This window comes from Jaculus jaculus, chromosome 4, assembly GCF_020740685.1.
Source record: "Jaculus jaculus isolate mJacJac1 chromosome 4, mJacJac1.mat.Y.cur, whole genome shotgun sequence".
In the NCBI taxonomy this organism is placed as follows: domain Eukaryota; kingdom Metazoa; phylum Chordata; class Mammalia; order Rodentia; family Dipodidae; genus Jaculus; species Jaculus jaculus.
Window position 1 is genome coordinate 37,801,600 of NC_059105.1, and position 14,195 is coordinate 37,815,794.

The 14,195-nt window shown below is 45.2% G+C and overlaps 1 protein-coding gene and 1 non-coding gene across 4 annotated transcripts in view; both read right to left on the minus strand.

Annotated features, from left to right (window-relative positions):
• The window catches only part of Nop58 (NOP58 ribonucleoprotein), a 34,879-nt gene extending 25,729 nt beyond the window's left edge, over positions 1-9,150 (minus strand). The window contains exons 1-2 of one of the 3 annotated variants that reach the window (XM_045148060.1): positions 9,000-9,150; positions 2,420-2,496 (exon numbers count right to left, since the gene is read on the minus strand). In XM_045148060.1, coding sequence (XP_045003995.1) covers positions 2,420-2,496; positions 9,000-9,044 — 122 coding nt within the window. In that variant the 5' untranslated portion in view covers positions 9,045-9,150. Of the gene's footprint in view, positions 1-2,419; positions 2,499-8,999 lie in introns of those variants that run through there. The other 2 variants (XM_045148061.1, XM_045148063.1) reach the window with 2 other exon arrangements.
• Positions 830-916, minus strand: LOC123460538. The gene has a single exon (XR_006637081.1). It is a non-coding gene; the product is annotated as a small nucleolar RNA SNORD70 (small nucleolar RNA).
• Positions 9,151-14,195: the final 5,045 nt, after the last annotated feature.

Below are 14,195 nucleotides of genomic sequence, written 5' to 3' on the forward strand. Positions count from 1 at the left end.
AATGTTGGACTAGTACAAACAAAAGATCATAGGCTAAGCCAGAAGTGGTGGTACACACCTTTAATCCTAGTACTCAGGAGGCAGAGGTAAGAGGATTGCTAAGAGTTGGAGGCTACCCTGAGACTACATAGTAAATTCCAGGTCAGCCTGGACTGATTGAGACATTACCTGGGGGGGGGGGGGGGGGAGTTGTTAGCTTTGAGGGGAAACTGAGGACCTGAGGACAACTGCCTGGGGTGGTGGCGCATGAGCCTTTAATGCCAGCTCTGGGGAGGTAGAGATAGGAGGATCACCTAAGTTGAAGGCCAGCCTGAGACTACATAGTGAATCACAGGTCAGCTTGGGCAATTTCAGCACTCAGGAGGCAGGAGGAGGAGGATCACCATGAGTTTGAGGCCACCCTGAGACTACACAATGAATGTCAGGTCTGCCTGGACTGGATCAAGACCCTACCTTGAAATATCAACACCAAACATAAAAATAAAGGAGGCTTGCTGTCAGTTTCATTTTGTTGTTGTCTCTTACTGGCATTTGTATACAGTATTACTTTGTTAAAATTTTGAGACCAGGTCAGTCTAGGCTAAAGCAAGACCCCACCTCGAAAAACCAAAAGAAAAAAAATTGAGAGAGTATACACGTGTACATGGGCATGCCACTACAAATGGACGCAAGATGCATCACCACTTTGTGCATTTAATTCTATACATGGGTAGTAGGGAATCAGCTCTGAGGCTTTGTAAGCAAGGGCCTTAACCATTGATCCATCTCCCCAGCTCCTACAGTAACATTTAATATGGAAAGAAATATACATGTATATATATTTTTTTAATTCATCGTTGTCTCAGGGGTAGTGACGAATCTGCGTTAAATCACTTGGATTCAGTTTCAAAATGAATGCATCATTGACAACAATGAATCAAATTAATCCAGTACAGCATATAACCCTTTACAAAGGCAAACTCTCCTACATGCCAAAAATAGTATTAGCTTATGAAAGGTTTTCTTACCTGGCAAGGAAACATGCTGGTAGTGGCCTAAAGACATACTTAAAAAATTATAGACATAAAGAAAAAGTAACTTTCTCATTCTTCCCACCTTAACCCCATTCCTCTCTTCATAAGATAGCAGTTATGTCTTTTAATAATTAAATGTGCATAGATATTAATGTAGAAATGAGAACATATTAAATGGCCCTGAAGCTGTACATTAGTGTAAAAATCTACCTCAGCTGCCAAGAGAGTGCTGGGATTAAAGTTATGTTGCCACCATGCCCAGCCTTATGCTTTTTTGTGTATTGCTTATTTTTATTTATTTGTTTGAGAACAACAGACAGAGAGAGGGAAAGAAAGAGAGAGAATGGGCGCGCCAGGGCCTCCAGCCACTGCAAAAGAACTCCAGACGCGTGCGCCCTCTTGTGCATCTGGCTAACATGAGTCCTGGGGAAACAAGCCTTGAACCGGGGTCCTTAGGCTTCATAGGCAAGAGCTTAACTGGTAAGCCACCTCTCCATCCTGGCCTTATGCTTTTTCATACTACATATCCTCAACTGTATTGTCTCTGTGTGCCATTTTGTGGGTTTACCTCTCTTTATTTTCTCTCAGCAAATCTAATCATTGAGTCTCATATACTTTTCCAGGATATACTAACTATCTTATTACCCCAAAGGAGACTAGAAGGTAGAAGTCATAGAGGATAAACAATAACTTAAATAATATCAATTCAAAGATGCTTTATGTAATTACTGCTTAACAAAAAATGTTTCCTTGATTATAAAAAATGTTTCCTTAATTCACAATAAATTGGACTTCCAAATATCCTATAAAACACAAATCATTGGACATTGTCCATTCTAGCTTGCAACTAACAATAGCTTAGCTGAAATGCCTTACATTCCAAATAAAAGAGTGATAATTAAATTCATTCAAGTATTATTCATAAAACAAACTTCAAAACAGGAAATTGAAAAATAACTATAAAAAGAAGGGAAAAGGTATTTTAAAAACCTCTAATGCAGCTGGGCATGGAATCCCAGAATTTGGGAGACAGAGGAAGGAGGGTGAGCTCAAGGCCATCCTGACACTACATAGGGAATTCCAGGTCAGCATATGCTAAAGTGAGATCCTACCTCAAAACATGCCCCCCCCACAAACCTCTAATGCTAAATCCTTAGCCTCAAGATTACTTACGTTTTGATATTGTATTTATGTAAGTACAATGATTGTGATGGGGAGGTAATATGATGGAGAATGGAAATTTCAAAGGGGAAAGTGGGGGAGTGAGGGAATTGCCACAGGATATTTTTTTATAATCATGGAAAATGCTAATAAAAATTTTAAAAAAACAAAAAAAGGAAAAGAAAATTAAAAAACAAAATTTTAAACAGAAATAAAATGGAACAAAACAAAAAAAGATTACTTACATTTTATTAGCTTTCTCTGGGGTTTCAAATTCCTTCCACAAACTATCAATCTCTTGAAGTTTCTTCTCATTTAGAACCTGTAATACAACATTTAAATAGTTTTCATCATAAGAGGAGGAAAAGATGACAACATCAAAATAAAAATAGACTGATTGAGGGCTGGAGAGATGGCTTAGCGGTTAAGCGCTTGCCTGTGAAGCCTAAGGACCCCGGTTCAAGGCTCGATTCCCCAGGACCCACGTTAGCCAGATGCACAAGGGGGTGCATGCATCTGGAATTCGTCTGCAGTGGCTGGAAGCCCTGGCGCGCCCATTCTCTCTCTCTCTCTCTCTCTCTCTCTCTCTGCCTCTTTGTCTGTCGCTCTCAAATAAATAAATAAAAATAAACCAAAAAAAATAAAAATAGACTGATTGAGATGGGGAGGGGATATGATGGAGAATGAAGTTTCAAAGGGGAAAGGACAGTATTACCATGGGATATTTCTTATAATCATGGAAGTTGTTAATAAAAACTTGAGAAAATAATAGTTTTCTTCAAAAGGCGCAGCTTGAAAAGCCGGGCGTGGTGGCGCACGCCTTTAATCCCAGCACTTGGGAGGGAGAGGTAGGAGGATCGCTGTGAGTTCGAGGCCACCCTGAGACTACATAGTGAGTTCCAGGAGAGCCTGAGCTAGAGTGAAACCTTACCTCAAAAAAAAAAAAAAAAAAAAAAGAGGCTAGTTTTCCTACATAGCATAAACTTCTGGTCCTATTAGTAGTTCATTCATGTTGAACCTAGTGGGGTTTTTGAGAACTTTTACTATATTCATCATGACCACAATTCTAAATTTTTAACAATCTGGGCTTATTAATTAATATACAATCATTTCAACTCTTAATGATTTTTAAGCTAATTATATTATTCCATTTCAATTTTTCCAAAAAGCATACTTTCTAAAATATTTTAGGCCGAGAATGGTGGTGCACACCTGTTAATTCCAGTACTCAGGAGGCACACTGTTTAAGACCAGTCAGGAGTTGCAGAGAACTTCCAGGTCAATGTGAGTTTCAGTGAGACCCTGACTCCAAAAGACAAAAAAAAAAATCTTGATTTTAAACCATAGCCTTAGCTGAGGCAGAAGTACAAGGATTGCCATGAGTTTGAGGCCAGCCTGGGACTGTTGAAAAAAAATAAAAATTTGACAATTTTGCTAGGCGTGGTGGTGTAGGTCTTTAATCCCAGCACTTCGGAGGCAGAGGTAGGACTGCCCTGAGTTCAAAGCCACACTGAGACTATACAGTGAATTTCAGGTAAGCCTGAGCTAGAGCAAAACCCTATCTGGAAAAAAAATAGGATACTGACTACATACATATACAATAATGTACTTAATATATCTTAATCATATTCATCCTCCTTTTGTCTTCCCTCCTACTGATCTATCTCCTTCCTAACTAGTCCCACGTGAACCAGGAAGGTCACACATGCATACAGGGTGGCACAATGGCTGGAAACCCTGGCTTGTCAATTCTCCATCCCCCTCTTCCTCTCACAAAAAAGGGGGACTGGGCTGGAGGGATGGCTTAATGGTTAAGGTGCTTGCCTGCAAACCCCCCAGTACCCACATAATCCATATACACAGGTGGTACATGTGTCTGGAGTTTGTCTGCAGTGGCTAGAGGCCCTGGCGTACCAATTCTCTATCTGTTTCTCTCTCTCTCAATAAAATAAATACAGGAATGCAGGGCTAGAGAGATGGCTTACAGGTTTAGGTACTTTCCTGTAAAGACAAAGGACCCATGTAAATCCAGATACACAAGGTGGCACATGCATCTGGAGCCTTTGCAGTGGCCAGAGTGCCTAGCATGCCCATTTTTTCTCTCTCCCTCTCTTAGGGGACGGGGCAGTCTGTTCAGCTAAGCTAATAAAAAAAAAAAAGGAAATGGTGGGGGGCTGGAGAGATGGCTTAGTGGTTAAGTGCTTGCCTCTGAAGCCTAAGGACCCCAGTTTGAGGCTCAATTCCCCAGGACCCACATAAGCCAGATGCACAAGGTGGCACATGCATCTGGGGTTCATTTGTAGTGGCTGGAGGCCCTGGTGCACCATTCTCTATCTGCCTCCTTCTCTCTGTTGCTCTCAAATAAATAAATAAAAATGCACACGGTAGCACATGTGTCTTGGGTTTATGTGTAGCCTCTGAAGGCCTTAGCACACCCAATCTCCCTCTCTCTTAAATAAATAAAATTAAAAATAATAGGAGTATATTTAGGGGCCAGGGAAGACAGCCCAGCTGTCCACATGCAGCAGCAAGTGATCCTGGTGCACCCACACACAAATCTCCAGCATGTCACAAAACTGATCAGGGTGGTGCACACTTATAATCCCAGTAGAAGCTGGCGGCAACTGTTATCAGAAATTCAAGATCATCCTCTGCCATAAAGGCAAGTTAGGAAACCAGACTCAGATACATGAAACTCTAAATAAAGAAATAAACTTAATCTTTTTTTAAAATGTGTTTTTCAAGATAGGTCTATCTCTAGTCCAGGCTGACCTGGCATTCACTACATAACCTCTGGGTGGTCTTGAACTCATAGCAATCATTCTACATCTACCTTCCAAGAGTTGGGATTAAAGGTATGAGCCACCACTCCAGACTATACATTTTTTTGGGAGGGGGGATTGGTTTTTTTAAGGTAGGATTTTGCTCTAGCCCAGGCTGATATGGAATTCATGATGTAGATGTAGTCTCAGGGTGGCCTCAAACTCATGGCTATCCTTGTACCTCTGCTTCCTGAGTGCTAGGATTAAAGGCTATCATTGCACCCTTCTTTTTTTTTTTTATGAGAGTGCATGTGAATATTGTTGTGTCACTGTAACTGAACTCCAGAGCATGTGCCACCCTGTTCATCAGGCTCATGTGAGATCTGGAGAGTTGAACAAGGGCCCCTAGGCTTCGCAGGCAAACACTTGAACTGCTAAGCCACCTCTCCTGCCCCCTGCACATTTTAAAAGATCTTTTTATTTACAAGCAGAGTGAAAATGAGTTAAGGGGTACACCAAAACCTCCTGCTGCTGAAAACACAATTCCAGACTCATGTCACTTTGCACATCTGGCTTTATTTACGGGGTTATTATAGGGGAATCTCACCCAAGCTTTGCAAGCAAAAGCCTTTAACTGGCTCAAATTTTAAATCATTCACGCTCAGATAGAAAAACTGGAAATCTGCACACATAATGCATTTCATTTTACTGTTTGGATTATGATGGAATGGAATAATTTCCATTTAACATAAAAAATATGTTTTATAATCCCAGCACTCGAAAGTAGAGGTAGGAGGATTGCTGTGAGTTCGATGCCACCCTGAGACTCCAAAGTGAATTCCAGATCAAACTGGGCTAGAGTGAGAACCTACCTCGAAAAACCAAAAAGTTATAGCCGGGTGTGGTGGCGCACGCCTTTAATCCCAGCACACAGGACGCAGAGGTAGTAGCATCACCTTGAGTTGGAGGCCACCCTGCGACTACATAATGAATTCCAGGTCAGCCTGAGCTACAGTGAGACCCTACCTCAAAACCTCGCCCCCACAAAATCTGTTTTGCTATTATTTTATTTTTTCTGCATTGTGCCCTAGGCATGAAGCAGCTTTGGCCACCAAGAAGGCATCAACCGGGCTGGAGAGATGGCTTAGCGGTTAAGCACTTGCCTGTGAAGCCTAAGGACCCCGGTTCGAGGCTCGGTTCCCCAGGTCCCACGTTAGCCAGATGCACAAGGGGGCGCACGCGTCTGGAGTTCGTTTGCGGAGGCTGGAAGCCCTGGCGCGCCCATTCTCTCTCTCTCCCTCTATCTGTCTTTCTCTCTGTGTCTGTCGCTCTCAAATAAATAAAAAAAAATTTATAAAAAAAAAAAAGAAGGCATCAACCTAGGGTGAACAAAGGGTTTCCGTCTTTTCTACCCCTGATTGATGTAAGAACACCACCATCAATGAGGTGTTGCTTTGCCCATTGTCAGTGAACCGCTATTATTACTATAAAAATCTTGCTTGAGTATTCCGAGGAAGCTAAGGCCGCGTTTGGGGTGAGACCTTCACTTCATCCTGTGAATAGCACGCGCCCGGCTGTCCGCACCATGGCCTCCATCTCCGAGCTCGCCTGCATCTACTCGGCAGGAGGACGGTCATGGGCCCTGCGCCTGCCGCATGCTCTTGCCGCGGTCAGCCGCGGCCCCGGGAGCGAGCCACAGCTCCTGCGCAGCACCGGGCATCCCCCGCAGCGCCATCCCCGTTTTTCCCATTTCCTCCGCAATACTTAATAAGCAAGTGGTTCTCCAGTGCGCAGGCGCGCGGCCTCATCCCGGCCCTCCCTGGTCTAGACCGAGACAGCCATGTGACCCAGGCTCGCCGCGTGGCCTGGCGTCATGGCGCCAGGTGTCGTGGTTTTGCTGGCATAGGAGATGCGCAGAACGCCCAGATTAGATGAACATGACTGTGCATGGTACTAGTAATAATAGTACACAATAATGGATGACTTCCATTGGACTCGCAGGGTTCTGCAGACGGCCAAGGAAAGCGGCACTGCGCTCTGATGGGCTGACATTTTTGTTTGCCCGTTCGTTTTCAGGAGGACAAGAACAATGCCCTTATTAAAGCAGCCGGTGTGAATGTTGAGCCTTTTTGGCCCGGCTTGTTTGCAAAGGCCCTGGCCAATGTCAGTCAACATCGGGAGCCTCATCTGCAACATAGGGGCTGGTGGGCCAGCTCCCGCGGCGCACCCGCAGTCCCTGCGCCACCTCCAACCGCAGTCCCTGCGCCACCTCCGGCCACCTCCGCAGTCCCTGCGCCACCTCCGCCGCCGCAGCGGAAAAGAAAATGGAAGCCAGGAAAGAAGATGAGGAGTCCGATGACGACATGGATTTTGGTCTTTTTGACTAAACCTCCTGTCACTCATTAAAAAAGTCTGTTGTTGGTCATTAAAAAAATCTTTCTTGAAAGCCGGGTGTGGTGACGCACACCTTAATCCCAGCACTCAGGAGGCAGAAGTAGGAGAATCACTGTGGGTTCGGGGCCACCCTGAGACTACATAGTGAATTCCAATTCCAGGTCAGCCTGAGCTAGATTGAGACCCTACCTAAAAAAAAAAAAAATCTTTCTTGAGAGACCGAGGTAGGAGGACTGCCTTTAGCTTGAGGCCACCCTGAGAATAGAGTGAATTCCAGGTCAGCCAGGCCTAGATTGAGAGCCTACCTCAGAAAAAAAAATATATATTTGGTAAGCCGGGCATAATAGCAGTACATGCCTTTAATCCCAGGACCTGGGAGGCAAAGACAAGGAAGATCATTATATAGCCTAAAACTACACAGTGAGTTCCAGATCAGCTTGGGATAGAACAAGACCTTACCTTGAAAACACAACAGAGCATTTTATGTGCTAGGCAAGGATACTAACAGAATCACATCTTCAACAAGAAAAGCTTTTTGGCATGAAGTGTTCTAAAACCAGATAGCAGTGATCTCACAATTTATACCAAGCCTCCAGCAACCTTTATAAGCAGGCTTGCTTAAACTAAACTTCAGGCGAGCTTGGTGGCACATGCCTTTAATCCCAGGACTCTGGGGGCAGAGCGAAGGGGATCACAAGGGAGTTACAGCCCACCCCGAGTTCACAGAGTCAATTCCATGTCAGGCTGGGCTAAATGAAAACCCTACTTCGAAGAAAAAAAAAAAAAAGACTTTTATTTCAGGGTAGGGTCTCACTCTAGCTCAGGCTGACCTGGAATTCACTCTGTAGTCTCAGAGTGGCCTTGAACTCCCGGTGATTCTCCTATCTCTGCCTCCTGAGTGCTGGGATTTAAGGCGTGCGCCATCATGCCCAGCCCTGTTAAATTTTCTATACCGAAATTCTCATCTTAGTATCATGACAATTTTAACCCCAGTAATCTCCTGTTGCCTCCTTCCTTTCTCACCTTTGTGGTGTTTACCTAACAAAAAATCATATTCATGGCTAGAGAGATGGCTTATCAGTTAAGGCGCTGGCCTGCGACGCCCTAAGGACCCAAGTTCGATTCCCCAGTACTCAAGCGAGCCGGATACATAAGGTGGCACATGCGTTTGGAGTTCGCCTAAAGACCCTGTTGCGATACGCTCTAATGAATAACTGAAAAGTCATATTCAAAGACAAATTACACCCAGTCACTACTATGCTCAACAGCTTTCATTCATTCTTCAGAACACCATGCTTAAAGTCTTGGACTAGGGTCAAGTGCAGCTCAGTGACAGAGCGCTTGCCCAGCATGTCGGTTCCAGGGAAGGTCCTAGCTTCCGTCCAACATCCACGCGAAAAAACTTTTTTTAATGCCATTCGACCTCTTCACCGTAACGTGCTTCTAGAACGGCTCCTGCCCACCACTAGGGCTGAGCCGAAGCCCCTAAGGCAGAACGGGTCTCCCCCGACGGCTGGCCACGTGCTCGCCGAAACCCTGGGCCCTAAGCGTCTCCCTCGCCCGGGGAGGTGGGAGGCGCGCGCACGACCCCCGGGGGCTCCGACTGCTTCACGCTAATCCCTGCGGAGCCTGGCCGGCGCGCGCCAGACCCCTGCGCCCGACGGCTCACCTTAAAGATGGCGTAGCCCACCGACGTCTCGAACAGCACCAACATGGTGAGGCCGGCTCAGGCGGCGGATCCGCCCTGGGTCCCTGCGAGAAAGCCGACTGCGCGGCCACCGAAGGCGAGCCGGCCGCCGCTCCGAGCCCGGACGCGAACGCCTGCCCAGGACGGCGCGTGCACGCCGCCTCCGCGCTCCGCGCCACACTGCGCACGGAACGCCAGTCCGCGCTGCCCCCGCGCCGAGGAGCCCGGGCGCCGACGTCACTTCCGGCGGGAGCCTGCCGCAGAGGGCGCGCGGACGCCTCCGCCCCGCTCCCGCCCGCCGGCCGGCCGCTCGGGGAAAGGGAAGGGCCGACGGTGTATCGCGAGATGTCTTAGCCGCTTAGCCAAGCTTTGCTGTGCCCAACCCGTGTGGAGAGGTGAAAGAGGAAGAAAGGGGGAACGCTTCTTTGTTGATGATTCTTAATGAACGCACATGCTTAGTTTGGGTTAACTTTCATACCCTGTGCCCCATCTCCCTGCTCCCCTTCCACCCTTCGTCTTTCCTTTTTATTTTATTAATTTTTTTTTGTCTTTCATACCAATTAAGATTTGCAAAATAAATAAGGGGTGGGTGGAGAGATGGCTTAGCGGTTAAGACACTTGTCTGCGAAGCGTATGGACACAGGTTCGCTTCCCCAGTCCCCACGTAAGCCACATGCACAAGGTGATGCATGTGTCTGGAGTGCATACATTTGCAGTGACTACAGGCTTTGGCACAGACATTCTCTGTCTCTTTCTTTTTTTGAGGGGTGTGGTTTCGAGGTAGGGTCTCACTCTAGCCCAGGCTGACCTGGAATTCACTATGTAGTCTCAGGGCGGCCTTGAACTCACAGCGATCCTCCAACCTCTGCCTCCCGAGTGCTGGGATTAAAGGCGTGCGCCACCACACCCAGCTTAAAAAAAATTTTTTTTTAATTTATTTATTACAGTCAGAGAGTGAGAATGGGCACGTGGGGGGGGGGGTTCTAGCCACCGCAAACAAACTCAAGATGCATGTGCCACTATATGCATCTGGCTTATCTGAGATCTAGACAATCGAACCTAAGTCCTTAGGCTTCACAAGCTTGTTCCTTAACCACTAAACCATCTCTCCAGCCCTCTCTTTCTGTATCTGCCTTTCTCTCCCAAACAAATAACTATTTTAAAAAAGAAATGTAGCCGGGTGTGATGGCACACATCTTTAATCCCATCCCTCGGGAGGCAGAGGTAGGAGGATCACTGTGAGTTCTAGGCCACCCTGAGACTACATAGAGAATTCCAGGTCAGGTAAAGTGAGACCCTACCTCGCAAAACCAAAAAAAGAAAGAAAGAAAATGCTGCGAGTTGAAGTTGGACATTAAAATGCTTTAAAAGGGGCCTGGAGAGATGGCTTAGCAGTTAAGGCACTTTCCTACAAAGCCAAAGGACCCAGGTTCATTCCCCAGGACCCATGCAAGCCAGATGCACAAGGTGGTACATGTGTCTAGAGTTCGTTTGCAGTGACTGGAGGCCGTGGCCCAGCCATTCAGTCTTTCTCTATCTGCCCCTTGCTCTCTGTATCTCCCAAATAATTTTTTTTTTTTTAATTTTAAGCTGGGCTTGGTGGTACATGCCTTTAATCCCAGCACTCAGGAGGCAGAGGTAGGAGGATCACTGTGAGTTTGAGGCCACCTTGAGACTAGTAAATTCCAGGTTAGCCTGCCTGGGTTAGATTGAGACCCTACCTGGAAAAACCAACAAAAAAAAAAAAGGTGGGGCAGGGAGCTGGAGAGATGGTTTAGCAGTTAAGACCCTTGCCTGTGAAGAAGCCTAAGGACTCAGGTTTGATTCCCCAAGACCCTCATAAGCTAGTTGTACAAGGTGGCATGCGCATCTGGAGTTCATTTACAGTGGCTAGAAGCCCTGGCATACCCATTCTCTCTACCTGCCTCTTTCCCCCTCTCTCCCTTTGTCCCTTAAATAAATTAAATAAATACACAAAATAAAACAAGGGGGGCGGTTGGGGAGTTGGCTTAATGGTTAAGGTGCTTGCCGGTGAAGCTAATGACCCAGGTTTGACTCCCTAGCACCCATGTAAAGCCATATGCACAAGGTGGTGCATACACCTGGAGTTCAGTTTGCAGTGGCTAGAGGCGCTGGAGTGCCCATTCTCTCTCAACCTGCCTCTCTTTCTCCCTCAAATAAATAAATAAATAAAATTATTTTTAAAAAGATTTGCAAAAAAATATTAAAAAGGGGACTCAAGAGAAGGCTTAGTGATTATGATGTTTCACTGTGAAATCCTAAGGACCCATTTTTGATTCCCTAGTACCCAGATAAGGCAGATAGATACACAAAGATGAATTCATTTGCAGTGGCTGGAGGCCCTGATGTGCCCATTCTCTCTCTCTCTAATAAATAGATATAAAAATAAATTTTTTTAAAAATTCAAGTAAGCCAGGTGTGGTAGTGCACACTTTTAATCACAACACTTGGGAGGCAGAGGTAGGAGGACTGCCATGAGTTTGAGGCCACTCTTAGACAACGTTCTGAATTCCAGGTCAGCCTGGGCTACAGCAAGACCCTACTTTGAAAAACTAATTAAAAAATTCAAAAGAATGAATGCCCGCAGGACATAAAAAATTTCTTCTTACATCAAAACATTTGAGTCATTTTCTCAAAATGAAGTAAAATTACTTATTCAATGAGAAATCTCATGCATCTCCCAGAACTTGTCCTTGAAAACTTCCATTTACAAAATCACCTCAATATGATGGCTTAGATTCTGACTTTGGATTTGGAAATTGGCCAAGTACAGTAATTGTCTAAATTCCCTGCTGCAAGGGAATAAGGGCCTTGGTATTTTATTATTAAACCAAGTAGTAGGTCAAGAATATGCAGAGAAATATTAGAAGGATAATGTGAGAGCTAGTACATAACAAGGGCTTGGAATTTTACTGCCTACAATGGTAAAATGACAACAGGAAATATGAGGTTTTAAGCCAGGCTTGGTGGTATACATCTTTAATTCCAGCACTTTAGAGGCAGAGGTAGGAGGATCCCCTTAGAGTTTGAGGCCACCCTGAGACTACCTAGTGAATTCCAAGCCAGCCTACAAAGCCAAAGGACCCAGGTTCATTCCCCAGGACCCATGCAAGCCAGATACACAAAGTGGTACATGTGTCTGGAGTTCGTTTGCAGTGAATGGAGGCTGTGGCCCAGCCATTCAGTCTTTCTCTATCTGCCCCTTGCTCTCTGTATCTTCCAAATAATTTTTTTTTTTTAAATTTTAAGCTGGGCTAGAGTGAGACCCTGCCTTGAAAAACCAAAAGAAAAAAATATGTATGAGTTTTTGTTTTTGTTTGTTGGTTTTCTTTTATTTGAGGCAGGGTCTTGCTCTAGTCCAGCCTTCTAAAAATAATTTATGTATTTATTTATTTGAGAGAGAGATGCAGATATATTCATAAATCAATAGATAGACAGAAAGAGAGAGAGAGAGAGAATGGTCATGCCAGGGCCTGTAGCTACTGCCAACAAATTACATAAGTATGCACCTCTTAGTGCATCTGGCATATGTGGGTACTGGGAAATTGAACCTGGGTGCTTAGGTTTTGCAGTCAAGCTTTTTAACTGCTAAGCCATTTCTCCAGCCCTCCAATTAACTTTTGAAAAACAAATTTTGCACCTGGCATGGTGGCACACATCCTTAAGCCCAGCACTTGGGAGGCAGAAGTAGGAGGATTGCTGTGAGTTCAAGGCCACCCGGAGACTACATAGTGATTTCCAGGTCAGCCTGGGCTAGAGTGAGACCCTACCTCGAAGAAACAACAACAACAAAAATAATAATAAAAGCAAATTTTATTTATTTGTTGGGGGGCATGCCCCTGCAAACAAATACCAGACACTTCTATCATATTTTGTATCTGGCTTGCATTGGCAACTTGGGAATTGAACCTGGGTCCTTAGTCTTCACAGGTGGCTGCCTTAACATCTAAGCCATCTCTCCAGCCCTAAAACACAGTTTCTATTGTACAAGATTTACCAAGAAGACAGCATGACCCTGACTCTCCTCCCTGTCTATGCAACTGCACCCTGCTTGCGTGTTATCTAGTTAGTGAAGCCATAGACACAAACACCCTGAACAGACAGCTTTCTGTTCTACATTTGTGCTTTCTTACCACTGCCCCCAAGTCATGTAACCTTAGAAACTTGTAACCCACCAATATTATAATGAATTCAAGATGATGTCAAACTACCTGCCATGCTGTCTATAAAACCCTGAGCTATAAGAGCTTAGCACTCAGGCTTTGGAAGTTATTCCGCTGAGCCCATGTCGACATGAAAAAATTTTGTGATTCTCCATTCTATCTTTGGTGCCATTTCTGTGTGACTCAGTTTTTTTTTTTTAAATTTTTTATTTATTTATTTGAGAGTGACAGACACAGAGAGAAAGACAGATAGAGGGAAAGAGAGAGAGAATGGGCGCGCCAGGGCTTCCAGCCTCTGCAAACGAACTCCAGACGCGTGCGCCCCCTTGTGCATCTGGCTAACGTGGGACCTGGGGAACCGAGCCTCGAACCGGGGTCCTTAGGCTTCACAGGCAAGCGCTTAACCGCTAAGCCATCTCTCCAGCCCATGACTCAGTTTTTAATAACACCTCCGCATCTTGAGTACTGAGACGGATTAAAGGCATGTGCTACCCTGTCCACCAAGGATTTATTCTTGCCCAGGTTAACCAGGAGCTCACTCTGTAGTCTCAGAATCTCAGAACTGGCCTTCACCTCATGGTAACCCTGCTGCTACCTCAGCTTGCATTATGCTAGGACTAAAGATGAGTACTTTATGTCTGGCTAAATTTTTTTTTTTTTTTTAAGTTTACTTGAGAGAGGGAGGGGGAAGAGTCACTCTAGGGCCTCTTGCTTCTACAAATGAACTACAGATCCATGCACCACTTTGTGCATCTGGCTTTATGTGGGTGCTGGGAAAACGAATCCCAGGCTTTGCAAGTGAGCACTTTCAACTACTCAGCCATCTCCCCAGACCCCTCATCTTGTATTTTCCCTATCTTCTCACTTCCAAGGACACATCCTTGTCTTTATTATTGTCAAAAATTTCTCTATCTTGACAGCTGGGCATGGTGGTGCTGGGAGGTAGAGGTAGGAATATTACTGTGAGTTCGAGGCCACCCTTAGACGACTTAGT